Source organism: Eretmochelys imbricata, chromosome 25 (assembly GCF_965152235.1).
Source record: "Eretmochelys imbricata isolate rEreImb1 chromosome 25, rEreImb1.hap1, whole genome shotgun sequence".
In the NCBI taxonomy this organism is placed as follows: domain Eukaryota; kingdom Metazoa; phylum Chordata; order Testudines; family Cheloniidae; genus Eretmochelys; species Eretmochelys imbricata.
In genome coordinates, this window is record NC_135596.1 from 12,461,247 (window position 1) to 12,481,340 (window position 20,094).

The 20,094-nt window shown below is 52.0% G+C and overlaps 1 protein-coding gene across 1 annotated transcript; it reads right to left on the reverse strand.

The window, feature by feature from the left end:
* Positions 1–1,106: 1,106 nt before the first annotated feature.
* Positions 1,107–19,916, reverse strand: CNN2 (calponin 2). The gene is made up of 7 exons (XM_077842165.1): positions 19,788–19,916; positions 9,212–9,333; positions 6,751–6,817; positions 5,834–5,971; positions 4,007–4,123; positions 3,212–3,358; positions 1,107–2,713 (listed from the first exon to the last, which is right to left on the reverse strand). Exons 1-7 carry the CDS (start codon positions 19,848–19,850, stop codon positions 2,450–2,452), a joined length of 918 nt encoding a protein of 305 aa, XP_077698291.1. The 5' UTR covers positions 19,851–19,916; the 3' UTR covers positions 1,107–2,449.
* Positions 19,917–20,094: the final 178 nt, after the last annotated feature.

Here is a 20,094-nt window from a genome sequence, read left to right on the forward strand (position 1 = left end):
TAGCCATGCCTGTTAGACAAACTCTCCACCTGAAACGGTTCACCAAATCTCAACCAATGAGCCAACCAAGTGCGGAACCCAACTGTTCAAGAGAGGCATTATTATTCATTACCTTCCAGAAGAAATTTTTAAAACCCAACTCCTGCGTGCCCCTGTTGTTACTTTATTGCCAGACTTGCAAGATTTAAAGTTTCTTGAAGCTCCAGCTCTTTGAGGCAGGCAGTTACACATGAGAGTATCACCTCTCTTTTTTAGGAGAGTTTCTAACCTCATGGCTGTAGAGTTAAACATAAAAAAAGTGAACTCCCTACAAGCTCAAACCACAAAAAAGCAAATAAAAAAACCCAACATTCAGTAAAAACCTGATGTTGAGGCCAGACTCCTAATTTGAGTACTTGGCACTACTGAATTCCCTGATCACTGTTTGTGCTGGTTGCTTTTGGCATTTCAGCTTGAACAGTGAGTCTTCACTTTGATTCACAGGGCGGAAGAAATTGGCTTCTGGGTCAGGTGAAGGGTATTTTATTTCTAGACATCTTCAGCATTAAGGGAAGAGCACCACCTACTGAGATAACAGCAGGAAAGCACTGGATGGGAGAGACAAGGTCTGATGCAGCCCAGCCTAGCAAGATCCCCACCTAAGATGGTATTGAGTTAAGGAATTCCCATGAGTTCAGGTATATAACTGAGCTGCAGGTGTTGGGTTTAGTTATCTTCTAGCATCAGGTTTAGTGGACCATGAGAAATGGAACATAAACTGACCAATGGGGAAATCTCTTTTCGCACTACAGGAGTTCCCTTAAAGATACCATCCAATAAGGCATCTCACTAATTTGGAGTGTCAAGAATGTACCAGGGAGACTAACCTAAAATATTTGAGTCTTAGGGCAGCTATTGAGAGGCAGCCAGTGACCAAAATGAATGTCTTATTTCAATACTTAAGGGGAGGGGAAAACAAAAACAAAAGACCCCATACTCTGCCTTTGGAATCAGAGGCACATCCCAGCGACCGTCCCAAGTGAGAAACAAGTAACTCTGTACTTCTGCAATGGAGCCAGGCCTATTTGTTATATACTTTTAAAAAAATAAAGTCACAACAGCTCAAGTCTTATCTGAAAGCTTTTATTGCCTATATTCAAATATTACAGTTTCACATTTTATTCAAAAAAAGTTCTAAGCTACCTTTACAAGGACAGTAGCACCTGGGAAGGACTGTGCAGTATTTAGGTTATCCATACGCAGAAGGAAGTCTCTAACCTCTAAGACACAGCTGTGGCCGAGATCCCATCCAGTTCTTAAGGACTTGTAATTTACCAGCAGTGCAGTGTTGTTCCCCACCCCATCCCTATAGAGCACAGTATGGCTGAGGAATGCCCAAGTTGACACACTGATCAGGAGGCCACATACAAATGCAACTTTTAAAAAAAAAAAAAAATATTCCTGATGGTTTAAATTAAGGGGGAGCCAAACATACAAAAGCATCTAACATTTGTAAGGATCCACTGTCCTACCAGGGCAATGCCTACACAACCAAGTATCCCGCAGCTGGCTGTGGAGATGCAGCAGTCTGCCTGAGCACTAGCAACGACAGGATCAGGTCATAAGATTCTTCCTTCCCTCTTCCCTTCCAAGGGGGGAGGCAGAGGGAAGGGGAGAGAGGTGAGCCACAAAATAAGAGTATTTTAGATATTAAGTTAAACATTTGGTCCCTAGGATGTCACCAAGGTACTTTACTGTCCTTGCCTCACTTTAAAAGTATATACACACACACACATTAAAAGAGAGCACGAGCCTTTTAGAGCTTCACTTTTGGCATCATAAAAAGGCACAAAAACAGAATTCCTTGGCCCTTGAGCAAGATCTCCAGAAGAGCTGGCAAAGGCTTTACCAGAGCCAGTGTGCTAGAATCCACCTCTAATTCCCTTTGAGATTTCGTGACTTCACTAGTGTAACCAGGAGTCATTGGGTAAGGCCTGCGGTGCTTGATGCTAACTACAATAGCGTTACAGGAATCACGTCAGAGCATGAAGAATAAGCAGCATCCTTGCAACACAGGACTGCAATGCTAGAAGGTTGCATCCTGTTTGTGAGCAAGTTCCCCACTCCGCTCCCCCCACCACGAAACACACGTAGCCCCAGTGTTTTGCTGGTATGAGTCTCCCTGGATGACTAGAAGTGGACTCCATCAGCATTTAAAGGCCTGCCTTGTTTGCATTCTGCAAGTTGCAAGTGACAGGCTGCACCCCCAAAGATAAGAGATGCCCCAGGATTTTAAGAAGCCACTAACTCTCTCTTCTAGGATCATGGGATTTTCGTCTGCTCAGGAAAAAAGTTTAAAAAAAAAGGTACAAAAAGAGGCTATAGATACTGGAGTGTTGCCGGCAACAGAGATCCGAACACGAGCTGGCCTGGGGAGGTGGCCGCCTTGTGGCCAGGCAGGGCCCAAGGCTCAGTAGCCCTCCTCTTCTCGGTAGTAGTGGTACTCGGGTGGGTCTGTGCTCTGGTCGTACACTGCGTTGGCCACGTCACCAGTGTTGCCCTGGGGACAGTACTTGGGATCGTAGATCTGTCGGCCCAGGCCAAAGATCTGGCCGCTCTGATTGGCTCCCTGGTTGGAGCCCATCTGGAGGGACATGGAGGTGTTGTCGCACTTCTCGGTGCCCATTTTGGTGTCGTAGATGTGTCTCCTCGTGCCAGGAGCCGTCATGCCCACCTGAGAGACCAGATTAGTTGTGGTAACAGTGGTAGCTGGAAACCCCCATTGGGGATTGAGCCCCCACTGCATGAGGGGCTACAGATCATAGCAAAACCCTACCCAAATAGCTGATCTACCTAGACTGCGTGGTGATGGGGGCCAGGAGGGAGTGTACAGCTTCTGTTTTAGATGTGCAGAAATGGATGCAGAGATTAAGGAACTTGGGCAAGGTCACACAGGGAGTCTGTGGCAGGGCCAGGAATCCAAATCCACATCCTGGTCCAGTGCCCTAACCACAAGACCAGCTCTCCAGCAGCCTGAGGAGGCACAGATTACATCAAGTGGACACCTCTGGTGCTTTCCTGGATTTCACCCAGCTGCCCAGTCAGGCATCTACCCCCTTTAATACCACCCTTAAACCCAGATGTTCTGTGCTGAAGAGACTCCAGTCACTCAACTGGCCCCTTTTTTTACGTCCCCACAGATGGCTCACCAGGTCCATGACTGCTTGCTTACCTGGCTAGCACACTTGTTGGTGCCCATCTGAAGGCTGATGGTGGAATGGTCCATGGGGGCCAGGATCTGGTTTTTGGGATCATAGAGATGTCTCCTGGTGCCGTAGGCTGTCATGCCAGACTGGCTGGCACACTTGTTTGTGCCCATCTGTGGGCAGAGTTACACAGAGAACTAAAGTTACAGCCCAACCGAGTCTGAAGCAGGCTCCCCCCGTCTCAAATAAGTCTCCTCTCCCCCACTCCCATACTAAGCACAATGACTCATGGCTCAAAGGCAGCCTCCTGACCTTCCTTATTTAGAGGGGGTAAGTACGAGGACTCCCAAGGGCAGGGATTCTCGCCCTGCCTCCAATAGCATGCTTTCCAGTGTTCTTGTATTATTGATTTCACAACTGTCCCTGGATAGAACTTCCCATCTCCAATTCCCTACAAGGGCAACCCTCCAGGTCCAAACCTCTGTTGGTGGGGAGGAGGGAGTCTGTAGTACAGTCCTTCACACCCCAGCCCCCCAGGGCAAGAGAATGGACATGCCAAGAAGGCCAGGACAGCAGTGACAATCCAGGCAGTGAAGGAGATGAAGGGCACGGGGCAGTTCTACTTTGTGCTGGATGTTTCATATCCAGCCTGTAACAAGAGAACATCCAGGCTATTAAGTCTTTTGACCATCAGCCATATGCAGTGGCAGTGAATTCAGGTGTTAAAGGGATAACCAAATTTCATGAGACATGCCTTCCTACCCTGTGGCCCTGCCTAGCCCACCCCTGCCCTAATGGGAAGGGCACAGCAGCCAGCTCACCTGAAGCCCAATGACACACTGGCCGGCCTTCATTTTTGCATCGTCAAAGTTCCTCTGTTGTTTCTCCGAGTATTTCACCCCAATGTCCACGTCGCTTTGTATCCCCTTGGTCTTTGCCTGCAGCAGAGAGAAGGGCCGGGGGGGGGGGGGGAGGAGGGGGGGGGCAGAGAGGAGTGTTAGAACCACTGAGTTCTGTCCCTGCATAGAAGAGGGTACTACAACCTAACGTTGCAGTCATCAGTCAACATACAGACTCAACCCCAGGAACTGCCCGGCTAGAGATGCAGGAGGTTTTATATCCCATACGGAGATGGCTATTTGTTCACTTCCTGCACAGCACCTTTGACAGGGCGAAAGGTGTTTTACAGTTCTACAAGCTATAGCCATGAAGCAGAGATCCTTTATCCACCGCAGAAATGCAGCTGCTTATGGGGTGGAACGTGGCAGATTTGCCAGTGGCGCAGAGACAGCTTGGGACAGAGCGTAAGGACTCCATGCTGCAGAACAGGTCAGATGCTGGTCACTTGCTGGTGTGAACTAGAGTAAATGGGGGATTCGCTAACAGTAGAGGACTTCAGTAGGCCCAGCCAGAGGTTATGAGCCTACGACTGGAATTGGTGGGAGAGATTCTGTGGCCTACAACATGCAGAAGGTCAGATGAAATGTGGTCCTGTCTGGCCTTCACCTCTAGGAGTTCGATGGTGGCCTCTGAAGGCCAGACATGGTGACTTCCAGTGCACATGCGCTAGATGCGGCATTAATGAGCCTGCCGGGGCTAGCGTAGTAATTTACGGAGGCAAAATGTAGTTACCCAAACGAGAACTTAGCCAGGACACCAGGACAGACACCTTCATCCTGGTCAGAGGAGCCATGAGACCACATCCATTGTGTGTTTATCCTAAGGCAGCCACTGACCTACTTTCTACTAGCTTTATCCTTCATCCATGCAGGGTATAAAAATCCAGTCACCACAAGGCAACACCTTTCACTAGCTGCCCCAGCCCAGAAGGGCCACTTGCAAAGCAATGAGCACACACCTCAGAGGCCTGGCGCCTCATGGTTTGGGCCATGAGCGCAGCTTCAGCCCCAGGGTGGCCAAGCCACCACTTCCCCTACAGCCCTCCCACAAAGCAGCCTGCCCTTGGTTATGGAGGCTTCCCAAGCTTAACAGAGCTGCTTCCTCCCCTGACCCCGAGCTCGCTGGGAAGGCTCCCGGCTGCAGCTGGCTCCATGTGCTGGGGTGAGATCACTTCTTCCCACCACCCAGAGAACAAGAGCCCCACGGGGAAGTTTGAGCCTGGCTTTGGCTCTAAAGCCGGGGCATTTTGGAGGAGGGAAGAGCTGCAGCTCTACTGTCAGGAGGCCTCAGTGTAGCCACTTCCTTTGGCACCCTAGGGTGCTTGCGACCCGTCCCCCCCAGCCACCCTCACCCCAAACCCATGGGAGCTGGTTGGGCTAGGAGAAGGAATGACCACTCCTGCCCACAAGCCATAAGGGACAGATCCCGTTAAACACCAGGCTGGGTCCACCCCTGCACAGTCAGGGTCAGAGGTAAAGCAGCTGGTGCAGGCTACTGCAGCCCCAAGAATTAACCTGACTCACGTTCCTGCTTCAACAGCCACTACAGAGCTTTGCAGGGGCACAGAATTACCAGGGTGCAGATCTGCCCTGGCTGTGCCCCCCTCCAACCTCTGGCTCCCCCTGCCTCCATATGACAGGCCACCATACCAAGGGTCTACCAGGGTAGGGGAGGGTGCCTTTCATGGTTCCGGTGCATCAGCAGAGATGACCAGGGCAATGACAAATCAGCCTCACAGCGGTACTCACCATGCCCGCCAGAGCCAGCAGGCACACCTGCACCTGGGTCATGTTCCCGGTCTCGAAGAAGTCGTTGGCTTCAAAGAGGTCGACGGGGTTCATGCCATACTGAACCATGGCCTTGATGAAGTTGGAGAGGTTCTCCAGCTGGCAGGGAAGAGAGACTGATAAAGACACAGGCCACAGCCAAAAGGGGGCCAGGGAAGGAACCCGGGAGGCAGCAATTAGTGTGCCCTTGTTGCCAAGAAGGCCAATGGCATTTTGGGATGTATAAGTAGGGGCATTGCCAGCAGATCGAGGGACATGATCGTTCCCCTCTATTCAACATTGGTGAGGCCTCATCTGGAGTACTGTGTCCAGTTTTGAGCCCCGCACTACAAGAAGGATGTGGATAAATTGGAGAGAGAGTCCAGAGAAGGGCAACAAAAATGATTAGGGGACTGGAACACATGATTTATGAGGAGAGGCTGAGGGAACTGGGATTGTTTAGTCTGCAGAAGAGAAGAATGAGGGGGGATTTGATAGCTGCTTTCAACTACCTGAGAGGTGGTTCCAAAGAGGATGGTTCTAGACTATTCTCAGTGGTAGAAGAGGACAGGACAAGGAGTAATGGTCTCAAGTTGCAGTGGAGGAGGTTTAGGTTGGAAATTAGGAAAAACTGTCACTAGGAGGGTGGTGAAACACTGGAATGAGTTACCTAGGGAGGTGGTAGAATCTCCTTCCTTAGAAGTTTAAGGTCAGGCTTGACAAAGCCCTGGCTGGGATGATTTAGTTGGGGATTGGTCCGGCTTTGAGCAGTGGGTTGGACTAGATGACCTCCTGAGGTCCCTTCCAACCCTGATATTCTATGATTTGAGAAGGAGCTCCCAGGGTGGCTAGCGATCAGCCAGGCCACCCTCACTGTAAAGGGAGCAGCCAGCACATACCTGATGCCAGGTCTGAGCTGAGCGGTTGATCTTCCTCACTGAGCCTGGCTGCAGCTTGTTCATGAGCCTGGAGAGAGTGAGAAAGAGCCGTAAGAGCAGATGCCAATCACACAATGTGGAAGCACATTTCCAGCCACAGTGGAGTTGCACAAGCATCTCTTCGGAGGTTCTTGTTCGGCTGCTTTTAAACAAACAAGCAGCCATCAGAGATAAGGGCGTCCACAAAGCTAAACAGTTAGCAGAAGAAATGATCATCCCTAGACTCGCATACAGAGCTTCTCATCCGCTCACAAAGCACGTCACAAGAGGGGGGCAGCATCATTCCCCACCTGTGAAATGGAGGCAGAGAAAAAATTGACTTGCCCTAGGTCACCCAGCAGGTCACTGGTAGAACCGGGAATGGAACCCAGGTCTCCTCAGTCTCTAGCCACTAGGCCACACTGCCTCAGGCTTGGCCTACACACACAAAAAAAACCACCACCACACAAACAACTTATCCCAGCGTAGCCACGTCAGTCAGGCGTGTGAAAAAAAAAAAAATAAATAAAAATAATTAAAAAGGTACCCCATCCCCAAGGATAGTGATGATGATGACAAAGCCCCAGCATAGACGGCAACAGAGGCCGACGCTGTTCAGAATGGTGATCCTCCTATCCCAGCAGGGCCCCTCCTTGTGGCGTATGCTGCATTTACGCTAGCAGGCTCCACCAGTACAGCGATGCCGACATGGGCTGCGTCTACACTTCAAAGCCACAGTCAGTGCAATATTAAAACCCCAAGTCTCTAAGATTCAGGCCTAGCCACACTACTTATTATGGGAGTCGCTCGGCATCCCTGGCATGGGTCATTGTTCTAGGCACAGGACGCACACAGAACACAAGACTACATTAATTCAATGTTAAGATTTAAACTCACACTTAAGGAGGCACGGATGTTATGGTCCCCAGAGCAGCTCCTGGCCGTGCTGGCCTTGCATAGGAAAGCAGTGACATGAACACCATCAGCATGATAAAGTGGCAAGGGAGTTTGGAATGGCAAAATGCAAGTTCTCCCTGAGCTAGCAGGTTGTGCCACATGGCCCTGGGAAGGTAATTTCCACCTGGTTTCCCCTAGCAGGATCATCATCATCATGTTCCTGACATATCAGTCCCCCAGAGAGAAGTCAGCCCTAGTTTCACTTACACATACATCAGGAGCATTACCACCACTGAGAATTCATGGCCCTGTATTTCCTGGCATGTGTGGTTAGAGACTAATGCAATATCCTTGTTATGTATTTACTCCCTCTATTTTGAGCTTCAGCCACTTTCAGCAACAAGATTGTTACCAGGATCTCCGATTCCACCCACCCCCAATCACAAAACCAAGACAGAGTCATTAGAGGCCAATAAATGGATAATAAGCCATTCTCCCCTCCGACACCCTGTCTGCTAACCAACAAAGGCTGCTTCAGAAGAAATCCTGGAACAGTCCCTCTTGCTCCAGGCCCTGGGAATGGCCAGGCTCTGCTACATTTCTTTGCAGAGGCAGATCTGAACCCTGGAACATTCCCATCTTTCAGATGCTTTCCTGGAACTGGATTTTCCTCTCCTGCTGTTTGCAGCTGCCCAGACTATTATGAATATCTACAATCTGCTTTTGGAGATCCTTGGAGAGATGCTAGAAGAAAGCAAAGCATTCACTATTCATGACACTGGGTCTCCAGCACTTACTGAATTGCCAGTATGTGCTTAGGGTTACTCCAGATGTGACCCTGCTCCTCCCTAGGCCCTCGACACCCAGGCCAGGGGCTCCAATGCTCCTCAAGTCAATTCCCTTTTAAATTAGCTCTGGTATCCCCTTGGGCACTTCTGCTAAGTGACATCTCACAGCCAGGAGCAGGACCCTCTGCCATTGCATTTGCCAGGCAATCCCAGAGCACAAGCGCTTGCCTGGCCCTAGTCCAGCCAACACCTCCGCCCAGAGGCCAGCCAACCCACCTGCATCCTAGGCCAAGACTGGGAGTCTAGCTCCAGGCTCAGGACTTTTGCAGAGACATCGCAGGCAACCACTGAGCCAGGGCCAAACTCGTGCTTTAAGTGCTGGTATCATCTGCTATGGGGCAAGAGGGGCAGTTAACGCCTCACCCAGGCTGGTCACAGCTCTGCATGCCCCATTATATCCTCCGCTTCCCTCCCGTTCTGCCTTTGCCGTGTATTAGAGCTCGCATCAGGGCCAATATGCTGGCACGACTTTGCACATCTCCAACGTTTTTCTGAAGTGGCATCGCTGGCTTTAAGCCTCCAAGCTGGTCTGCAGCTTCTGCTGTGGCCCCGTAATGCAGGATGGGTGCAACTGGCCAGCAAGATGGAAGGACATGGAGCTCTTCCCCTGGATGGCAAGGAGAGGTCAGTGCTCACAGCCTGCTGCTCCATCAGTTCCCCCCTGACCAATGCAGACCCCTGGGCCCTCACAGACTCACTCGCAGAGGATCACTCCGTCCTTCAGCCCCAACTGGAAATCGGGGCCGATCTCCTTCCCGGTGATGCTCTCGATCCATATCCTCAGCTCAGCCTCCTTCTGGGGGTCGTACTTCTGAGCAAGCTGGGAGGAGAGCAGAGAATGGAAGAGTCAGGCAGCTCTTCGCTGGGTCCCCTGGGCTAGCCACCCCTCCACCCACTGCCCACTTCCTGGTGAGCTCAGCCACAAGGCCACATTCCTGCTTGCTGCACATGGGTAGCGGACAGCACCTTTCAGTAAGGGCTGCTAGGACACACGACCATGGGGGAGAGAGAAAAGAGAAAGAAAACAAGTGAGACTCCATGATCAGAGACCTCTGGGAAAGCTGAAAGTAGACAGGACAATACCAGGGCCACCCAGTCTGAGCCAGATGTATAGCTCCCCCACGGAAAGGGTGGGGGTAGCATGCAAAGCCAATGCAGTCCCCCAGTGCAGGCTAAAGCAGCCTCAAGTTGCACCCCAGCTTCAGTGGTCCTCTAGTCTGCTCCCCAGCAGAGCCCATATAAACAGGGTACGTGCCTGCCCCAGCCGTGCCCACTCACTCCCAGATACTGACCCATCCCCTCTGTGCCCAGGGCTGGTCAGTGCGGAATCAATACCTTGGCACTGCCCAGCATGTGCACCAATGGGAAGCTGGCCAACAGGTATTCCTCAGCCTGGCACCAGCACCCCCACGCTCCGCTGGCTGGCACTGGTGAGTACTGCGTTACCTTAACCCCACAGCCCCTTTGCAGCAGCCTAGCTAATGTAAAGGGGCCCAGCTTCACTCTACCCCAGTGTGTAGCAGCAGGTCCCCCTGTAAGACACAGGCCAACAGGAGCGTGGGGAGGAGATCATCATCAGTGCAGGTCAATGTCACATTAGCATGGCCACTGGAAAGACTTGTCAGGACACAGCTCCCCGGAGGGAGCCTTAATGGTGGCAAGAGAAAACAAACCCCCAAATCACTGCCAAGCATTTTGCCGCTAGACCCCCCTAGGAGCCCAACGTGCTGAAGCTAAGCAGGCTGGAGAACAGGGCCCAGCACCAGGAAGGGGCTGTCTGGATAGCACCAAGATACTCTGTCAGCTACCACTTCCTGATGCACAGGAAAGCCAGGCCGAGCAGGAGCTCAGCAACGAAGAGATTAGTACGAGCACTGGTGGTCCCTCAGCAGCCAGCCGGGGCAGATCCAGCAGCATTTACGTGCATGGGGAGTTTAATAACTTCCTTGTTTGCTTGGTTTTGACACATGAGGAAGAGGCTGGTCTTTACTCTAAGCTCTAAAATCCCCCTCCGCACGCGAGCCAACCCAGCCAAGGCAGCTCTGGGCTGGTTCCCACTGGATGTTTTTGGAAGCTTGGGTCAGATGCGACGGCATCACGTCACGCTCTTCCCCACCCAGCTACCAGACAAGAAACGGTACAGCCTGTGACAACGAGGTCACTAGACATCACCTGTCGCTTCTCAGGAGACCAGGGGGAATGTTGCACTCCTCCTGCCCAAATCCCGGGCTGGCCAGTTGCAGTCTGTCTCCCAAAATCCCCTGCTGCACTTATTGGCTCGTCCCTCCTTCCCCATCACAGAGACACGACTGACCCCTGCAGTGCCCTGCCTTGGAAGGTTGCAAACAAAGCGGCTATAAAAACCACAGAGTGATCATTACAAGATGGAAGCTAGCGAGGAGGACAAGGCCTTGAGGTTAAGACACCGGGCTGCTGGCATGATTGACATCCTGTGTGAGCCAGCACAACTTAGAGCAACTCACCGCTCATCAGTCTAGATGCAGCTTCATCTCGTGCAATTGCTTTAGTGCATTTAGTTCGGCCTTTGCCTTGGTGCAGCAGGTCTGGAAAAGTTTGGCTTTTGTTTAAAAAAAAGCCAACTGGTTTTCCAGCTTGTTTTATTTTAAACGGTAGAAATTCAGGTCCCGTTTCTTCAGGAGACGGAATGGCTGGAGAACTGGTACAGAGATGGAGTAGGAAAAACACACCTGGGGTGGGCAGGCAGCTTTTAAATGCACGTTAATCTGTAAGCCTCACTTAGCTCAAGTGACTGCACCCACTGGGGAGAAGGGCGCTCTTTGTTAAAGACTCGAGCCCTCTGATTCAAGGCCTGGGAAAGCGCTGCAGTCCCCGGCAGCCTCACAGCAAGACCGGACTGCGTTCGTACGGTAAGAGACCCAGCAAACGACAGCGAACTCCTCATGCCTTTCTGAAGCAGCAAGGAGTGTGCCCAGATAGGACCTACCCTCTTCCGCAGGTGACCTTTAATGCTGTGGATTAAGGTCACCCCACACCAGCACGTGAGAGGCTGGCTGTATCTGCCTGCCATGGACACAGATAAGAGTCTCCTACAGTCTCTCAATCCTCATTTGCTTCCACCCCATCCCAGAAAAGGGCCACTGTCAATAAAACCTGAGCCTACAGATCAGGGTGTCATTTGCTATGGGGGCAATTGTCTCGCCACCCTCCTCAAGCAATATCTTGCTTTGCCCCCAAATTTTTTATAGGTCTGTATCTTCCAGTCTGACTTTGCAGGTTATAATATAATCACATATCTTGCTCCCGACACCCCAGAATTTCTCCTGAAGTGCTATCGCTGTGATAGACGATCCAGGATCTTGGTGCACTGGCATGACCAGCAACGGGAAGCTGGGCAAGATTCTGCCCTCTTCACCCAAGTCCCAGCACGCTCCCTCGTCCCACAGCTAAGGTGCACAGGCCCAGGAAGAGTGTCACTCAGGGCAAGTCACAGGAAAGGGAGCAGCAGGACTGATTCGTGTCCCCAGTCAGCTTTGTTCAGGGGTCCACGCTCAGACTTGACTCGGGGGGTGGAGGGGGGGGGTGAAGGAGGGAGATGGGACTCCTGGGGTCTATAGCCAGCATTGGAAAGGATGCTGTGTTTAGCAGGTACAGCCTGACGCTCCCCTGCCCCCCATCTCTAACACCAGCCTCCCAGGGGAGAGGAAGCCCTAGAGGCCTCAGCACTGCAGCCCAAACCACTGCCCTTGGGGTCAGGACCAGACTTCCCCTCCCTGCAGCCCAGGAATGTGTCTCAGCAGATTCCTTGGGCACCATGAATATCCCAAGAATGCAAAGTACCTTGTTTAAATCAAGGCCAGCTGTCCCAGCTGCAAGCAGCTTTAAAGAAGTGAAGGAGACAGCAGGTCCCTGCTGCCAGAGGAGAGTCATCAGCATGTCAGACACCCTCTCCCAGCTGCTACTAAGCAGCCTCTGTTAAGGGCTCGTGCCCAAGAGCACCTGTCAGAGACAGGTGCTGGAGGAGCTGCTGGCTGCTTCTGGAGCAGGGTTTAAGGCTGCATATGTATCAGGCAGAAGAAGGCTGCTCGTTTGTAGAGGGCTAAGTATAACCACCCTCCACTTAGTGGAGTCATTAAACCTAGAACCTTTCACACTAGAACCATGGGCCTCTACCTCTTCAGCTAAGGGTGAAGCTTGATTAGATGGCAGCAGTAGTAGGCTCTTATCTTTTTTAGAGGAGCCAGCCACTAGTGGGTACATGACATTTAACTACTGTGTCACATTAGATACTTACAACGCCAGTCAGTTCCCTGACACTACAAGGTCAAATCCCAACAAGATCAATTCAGCACTTCCAAGACAAGCACGATGCAGTTTAGTGCGTGGGTGTCTCCCAGCCATGCAAAGCAGAGTGTCCCCTCTGCCTGGGGGAAGGTCCCCTCGACTTGACAGTCTCCTTGGAGAAAGTTCCCCTCCTCTGGCTTTGGGGGTTGCTTGTAGTCCTCCACCCCAGAGTTGACTGCTTGTCAGTGGTGCTCTGACTGCACAGAGCTTAAACATCACTTTTCATCCCAGCTCGAAACTAGACTTCCATGTTCAACAAACCCCAGTAGTCTGCAGAGGTGGAGATAAGGAAGGGTGAGATCAGCCTCAACTGATGTAGGGCAAGGATAGGCACCTTGCCAGCTCCCCTCTATTCCAAGCCCAGCTCCCTGGGAGCACTACAAGTTCATTGACTAGAGTCTTCTGGCAGGGACAGGGACAAACCCCTTGATGAACCAAGAGAGACTGAGCATGGAGCACAGAACACAGTTGGGCCCCATCACTTTCACGGTCATAGGATTTTAAAAAGATTACTTTCACGCTTTGAAGCAATTTAAATCTATAATTACAACACTGAAATTTCAGAGGTCCTGACCCAAAAAGGAGTTCTGGGAGGGTCACAAGGTTATTGGGGGGGTGGGGGGGCTGCAGTACTGCAACCCTTACTTCTGGGCTGCTGCTGGCAGGGAGATGCTGCCTTCAGAGCTGGGTGCCCAGCCAACAGCTGCCGATCTCCAGCCGTCCAGCTCTGAAGGCACCGCAGAAGTAAGAGTGGAAATACTGCGACCCCCTTGCAATTCCCTTTTGGTCAGAAGCCCCATTTGAGAAATGCTGGTCTCCCCCATGAGATCTGCATAGTATAGGGTAAAAGCACACAAAAGACCAGATTTCATGGTCCAGGACAGGTTTTTCATGGTCACGAATTTGGTAGGGCCCTGCTCACAGCCTTTGCCTTGGCTGTGTGGTTGCCTCCAGCCAAGGCAACCACACAGCCCAGTTCATCTGTACTCCCATCTGGGCCTCTCTACCCGCTGCTGAGGACTTGGCAGGTTGAGCTCACAAGGGGGCAAGCTCGGTGATGGAGATGCAGGGGCCAGGAGAAGAAGGGCCAGATTTGCCAGAGAGAGTCACACCTACAACAGGGCCCAATTCCAAGAGAGCTTGGCTCTGTCCACATTGGGGGCCATAAGCTGCATGAGGAGAGCGGAGCTCTCCTGGGAGTCTGGTTCCCGGTCACTGGAGAGAACCCTCTGGCGGCCCAAGCATACTGCGGGAGATAAGAGGATCTCGCTCCCAATCTCAGCTCTGACAACTCCTGCTGCAACCCTTGGGCAAGTCACTTCATGCCACCTCAGTTTCCCTGTTTATAAAGTGGGGGGAGATAATGCACTATACCAGAGGGTAGAAGGGTATGAACGCGTTGGATCAACTGCAGACTCCCAGCTCCCCACAGGCAGGAAGCAGCACCCATGGAGAAAAGGGAGAGTTTAGGTTCTGGAGAAGCCCATGGAAGATCCAAACCCCCACCAGATTCAGAGCACTGCACTGCTGCGAGGTCACTAGCTGCCCAGCCCATGAGCGAGGGCTGCTGAACACCCTGCCGTGAAACGCTCAGCTCTGATTTCACAACCTGCTCTTCATTCCCTTTTCAACCGATGAAGGGGACTGGGGTGCAAGGGGGAAGGGGAGACCTTTTGACAGCAGCAATGCAAGGGGAGGGCACTTGCTCAACGCATACAAGAGGCATTGGAGATCCTAGCCCCAGTGGTACGGGAGAATCTAGCACTAATCCACACCCCTGTTTCTCCCCACCCTGGCTCTTGGTGCAGCTACTCTGGCATGTAGAACTGATCCACTCCCAAACCCACTCAAGATCCAGGGCCTTGCACTGGCCTCTGGATGGGAGCTTGTCTGATGGAGGAATCTGAACAAGTCTGCCGGATTTCACAGGGCCCCAGGACAAATCAGAACACAAGACAACACATAGGACCAGGCTGGGATCCTTCTCACCCAGCACCAGCTGCTTCAGACAGAGGGGCAGCCTGCAAGTGGAAGAAAGTTACTTGGGGAAGTTACTTCCTAACCCTCATCAGTTAGTGGATGGTCCGTGCCCTGAAACATGAAGGTTTAAATAAGCCAAAGCAACGTAGCCTCTCCAGCATGACTGCACACGCACACATGGCAAATGAGAACATCTAATCCTTGCTTCAGTTCTGGGACCGCACTGCTCTGGGTTGCATCTGCCTTCCCAGCCCCATGGGTAGCACCAGATGCTGTTTAGCTACTGCAGACCTATTGGAGCAGACACCATTCCCTTGTCCTGTGCCATCCCCCAGTATTTATCACGCTCTAAGCTCCTCGGGGCAAGGTTTGCACAACAGGGCCCTGATCCAGTGGAAGCTTTAAAGATCGCCTCCATGGTAATTTAGAAAGCCGCCCTTTCCCCACTGATCTAATCAGGAGCAGCCACAATTCCAGGAACCGACAGACAAAGAACAGGCAAGATCTTGATCATCCAACCCCCTAACCGCAGAATCCAAAGTGAGCAACGCTGACAATTTGGATAGGACCCTCTGAAGGTGAGAGATGTTAATTCATATTGGCACTAACAACCCAGCCCAGCAAGAGAAAGCTTCCCATGGAGAGGGACAAATATGACATGTTCCCCAATTGCCAACATTATCACCTCCCCAAGTTGTTTCTGCACCAGCTTGCAAGGCCAGGGGAACTGTTCTGATTTGTGCAGGAGGGAGCATGTCAACATTCTGCAGTTAATGCTGCAAAGTCTGAATTCTTCCCCCTAGACTCTGCTGTGAATCTGGTTAGGTGATAGACTGATTTGACCCAGGGACCCAGGGAGCTAATAGGGTGGGGGGGGAGGGAGGGGGGGGAAGAGACAGAAGAGGAGGAGACAGACAAGCTGGCCCCAAAAGCAAATTCCACAGATTCCATTCTCCAAGGACTTCTACCCTTAGAAAAGTTGTACTGATTTAACTAGATCAAAATCCATGGTGCAAACCCAGAATGTCAAACTACTGTGGGTGCCAGCTCCCTTGAGGGTGTAGCCGACTGAACTGAACTAAGCAAGGATTTAACAGGTTCAAGGGCATCTACTTTTAGGGGTTGGCGCCACGGACTTGGACCTAGTAACACCAGTGCATCTTCTCAGCTTCAGCAAGGCCTAGGCACTGCTGCAGTGTCTGGGGGGGGGGGGGGGGGGGAGGGCGGGAGAAGAGAAGAGTACATGTTTAAGTTGACTCCCAGTCCTTTCTCCCTGACCCCCCCCCCCCCCAGAGGAATAGGTGACTTTGCACAGAATGGCTGTTCCGCAGCATCAGGCATGCAGGCTGGCTTCACTTTTCTGTTCTTCAACAGGGTTACTGCTGCCCGTACAAACCGGGGAAGGGGAGGGGTATGTCAGACACACGTATGGAGTTCCCCTTCCCTCCCTTTATAGCATCGTCCCCTTAAGCAACCTAGAGCAGAAACTGCCTGTCCCTTGGGCTCTGCTGACTAGACAAAGGGTTGAGTCAAAATTGGGTCTAAGCGGACATGCTTTAGTGATCACTCATCCGGGTTAGGACAGAGCCTTGTGGTGGGTTCTCTTCTAGATCTCGGTGCTACACAGCCACTGCAGATATCTGTCCTGCTTTTATGGGGGTTATAAAACAGGTCACATGGTTGATAAGAATTAAGCACTAGCTTGATGCTAGCCTGTCCCATTGGCTATAAAAAAAATCCTCACTCAGCTGCGTTTAGAGAGGACACCCATGATGTGCCCACATTTGTAGGTTACTTAGTGTTCAGCCATTGCATTGCCTCCATCTTGTGCAACAACCCGTCAGGATTGGGCCATAAGGTTTAGCGAGAGGTGTTTACGAACAGAGACCGTGGAAGGCTGCAGAGAGAAGAGGCACCTGCCTATTCAGCACCTAGCACACCTAGCTCTGACTCAGCTACCGTATTACAGATCTGTACACAGGAACCTGCTCCCAGAGAGCCCTCGGCAGTGTCACATTAGCAAACTGAGCAAGCTGGTCCCAGACGACAGGTGCAGAGGAAACATGCCACATCGCAGCTGCAGCAGGAGCAGACCGAGAAGGGAAAGATTCCAGTCCCTTTCAGCCTCTCTCCCCCTCCACACAGGAGCCCTTGCTGGAGCAGAGAGGGTGTCACAAGTGACAGAATCAATCTGAACTAGATGGGGAGATACCAGACGTTCACACCTTTGCAGAAGGCAGCTCTGGTAGCTGCATTTGCACTGGATGTTTGAAGTGAGCTGTAGCCCACAAAAGCTCATGCTCAAATAAATTGGTTAGTCTCCAAGGTGCCACAAGTCCTCCTGTTCTTTTTGCAAAGACAGACTAACAGGGCTGCTCCTCTGAAACCCAAGTGAAATCTGACTCTCCACAGCTTCACCAATGGGGAGCACTAGTTTTGTGGGTTAGCCACAGCACACTCTAACCCCCCATACGAACCGGTCTGGATGAGACAGCTACATAAATGCCGCCGGCAGCCTGTCTATGCAGGCACCAGTGGGAAACTTCCTTGTTTACAGTGACGTCAAGGAAGGCCCCTTAGGGCTAGACGAGAAGGTGGTATCAGTTGCTCACTGGTTGTTGCTGCATATTGTAATGGGCTAGCAATTCCCACTTCCACCATAGGCCGGTCCGGAAGTTGCATAAACTGCTTGTATTTTATTCCAGTGGCACTTCAGAACCTCCATCAAGGATCCACAGTAGTAGCCACTGTGCAGATAGGACCGTCCCTGCCACAGACAGGCACAATGTAGGTAAGATGCCAACAGCCACTGATCCCACCCGCCAGCCACTGATCTCCCAGTGCTCCACAAACATTTAATTTAGACTTTGAGAGGTGGCCCAAAGTCATCCCCATTTTCCTGGGGAAAGTGAGGCATGGGGTGACACCAGGCCAAGGCTATGCCTTGAGTCAGCATCACAGCAGGGAACAGAAGCCAGGAATCCCCACTCTCAGACCCATGCTCTAACCACTAGCCCACATTCCCTTCCTTGGCAGTTTAACTTGGGGAAGGGGAGGATCCTTTTCCTCGGCACCAAGTGATTTGTCAGAGAAGGCCTCCTGAAACACTTCTGGAAGTTACAGGTAGCATAAGAGCTAAGATGGGCCCTAGACACTTAGTTTATTACATCATTATTTAGGTCAGGTATGTTTCTCAGTGACTATAGCAACACATTGATAAATGGAGGCCAAATTGCCAAGGAAATAGAGAACTAGGTCCAGCCAGGGGTAAGAAAATCTGGAGGAACAAATATCGTAAGGTGTAATAATAATGAAAAAAAGCCTTCCCTGGAACATAGCTAGTATTTTAGATTTTAATTACACTCAGAACACGAGCAATCCAATCTGTAAATTACAGGGTTAAGGATTAGGATTACACAAACAGGCAGCCAAGAAACTGCACCATATTGTCCCCACACCTTACCCTGAGAGGAGTTTGCTATTATAGAAAGACACGAGTCTTTCCATCAAGGCTCAGTCCCATGGCTTGTTTACTGCACACACCTGCACGCCCTTGCCTAATAGCCTACCTTCTCAGAGGGTTTAGTCTGTGCTCTGGTACATTTCTCCTAACAGAAGGAAGGATTTAACCACTGTTACCCAAAATCTGGAGTTACCCTGTGTTCCCCAGGGCCCTCAGCATCACAGCCAGCTACAGAACCAGCTGAGACCACTCCCGGTTCAGAGGGAGGGTCAGTTCAGGCCCAGAAATGTAGATTTTATAGCAAGAGAGGGGGCTTTTTTGGGTAAAAGAGAAGAGACAGTTTGCATGTCAGGATTTCCCTGCTCAGTTTAGAAGTCAAACTGGGACAGAGAAGTAGAGCGGGAAACTGACTAGAAACAAAAGTGAAAGTGACCAGTTTTAACTTGGTCCAAGAGTAGCAAAATGCAAGATAGACTGAATGGGGCCAGAGTTCAGATGTTAGCAGTAACAAAGGGGGAGAGGAGTTTAAAGTTATAATGTGCTCAATAAGCCCACCAGGACTAAGATATTCAGCTAACTAACATGGCTCCAGGGTCAGGATCAGATGAAAAGGGGGAAATGGATGCTCTCAGACTTGTTGTGGCAGACAGAGGACTGAAAGGCAATGCCCCCAGCCTACCCAGCTCAGGCCAGAGGAGCAGGCTACGCCCAGCTGCTTCCTCCCACATTCCCACCACCATCCCTTTGTGGAAATGGGCATCCCCCCAGAACCTCAGGGCGCCTGGATGCCGAGATACATTTGACTCCCCTTGGCCACACCCCCTCAAAGCCACTTAATAGACTGTTAGCAGTGCTTAATTGGTAGCCAGAGAGCTGCTGAGACACAAGTAATTTTTTTGCTTTCATAACTGATGCAGCAAGCCCAGAGGTGTCAGGGCTAAGCCCTGGCACGAATTAAACACTGCCCCTTGGACAAAGCCAGGCAAGGTTTTGGGGGGTGCTAAACGTGCACACAACTGCACCAGGACAGAACCTGTCCTTGCACCAAACACACTTGGACCCAAGGAGCCAGGCCAGCCCAGGAGAAACTGCTGCCAGATGGAGCCTGGAACAGCCTCCTGGGACCAGTGGCAGGGAGACTTCCTGTTCCCCTCCTAACTTTGGGGGCAGGGGGAGGTGCGGGCCTTCTCTGTCCCCAGAGGCCACACGCCGCTGCTGAGCCCAGAAAGGGAGCTGCCAGCCCGGGCCGAGGAAGGGAGGGCGGAAGAGGAGATTGGAGGCAGATTTCCCCAGTGCCAGCAGCTGGGACCGGGCCAGGGCGCTGGCTGCGCGCGAAGGACACAGCTGGGAGAGACCCGAACTGGAGAGTCTAGAGCTCGCCTGCACCCCAGGGCGCACCGGGCAGCTCCCCAGGGCGCACCGGGCAGCTCCCCAGGGCGCACCGGGGCCCCGCTCCCAGTCACATCACAGCCCCGCTACAAACTTTTCTGGCCAGCCGCCAGCCTCACCCTGCTCTTGACCTCCGCGGACAAGCCGTAGGACGGGCCCTTGTTGAACTGCGAGCTGCTCATGCTGCGCTCCGGGGTCCGCTCTGCGCCAGGTCCGGGGGCCGCGGCGCGTACAGGAGACTCCCTCGCTGTGCTCCGGAGGTTTTGGCCGAGCAGGGCACCGCCTCCTCCCGCTGATTGGAGGGGAGTTAAAATAGCCTTATAAGGGCAGGAAAGCTCCGAATTCCTGCAGGATGGGGAGTTTCCTGTGTGTGTCCCCCCAGTGACCCCCGGGGTCAGAGCTGGGGGCTGCGCCCCCCCTTCCAGC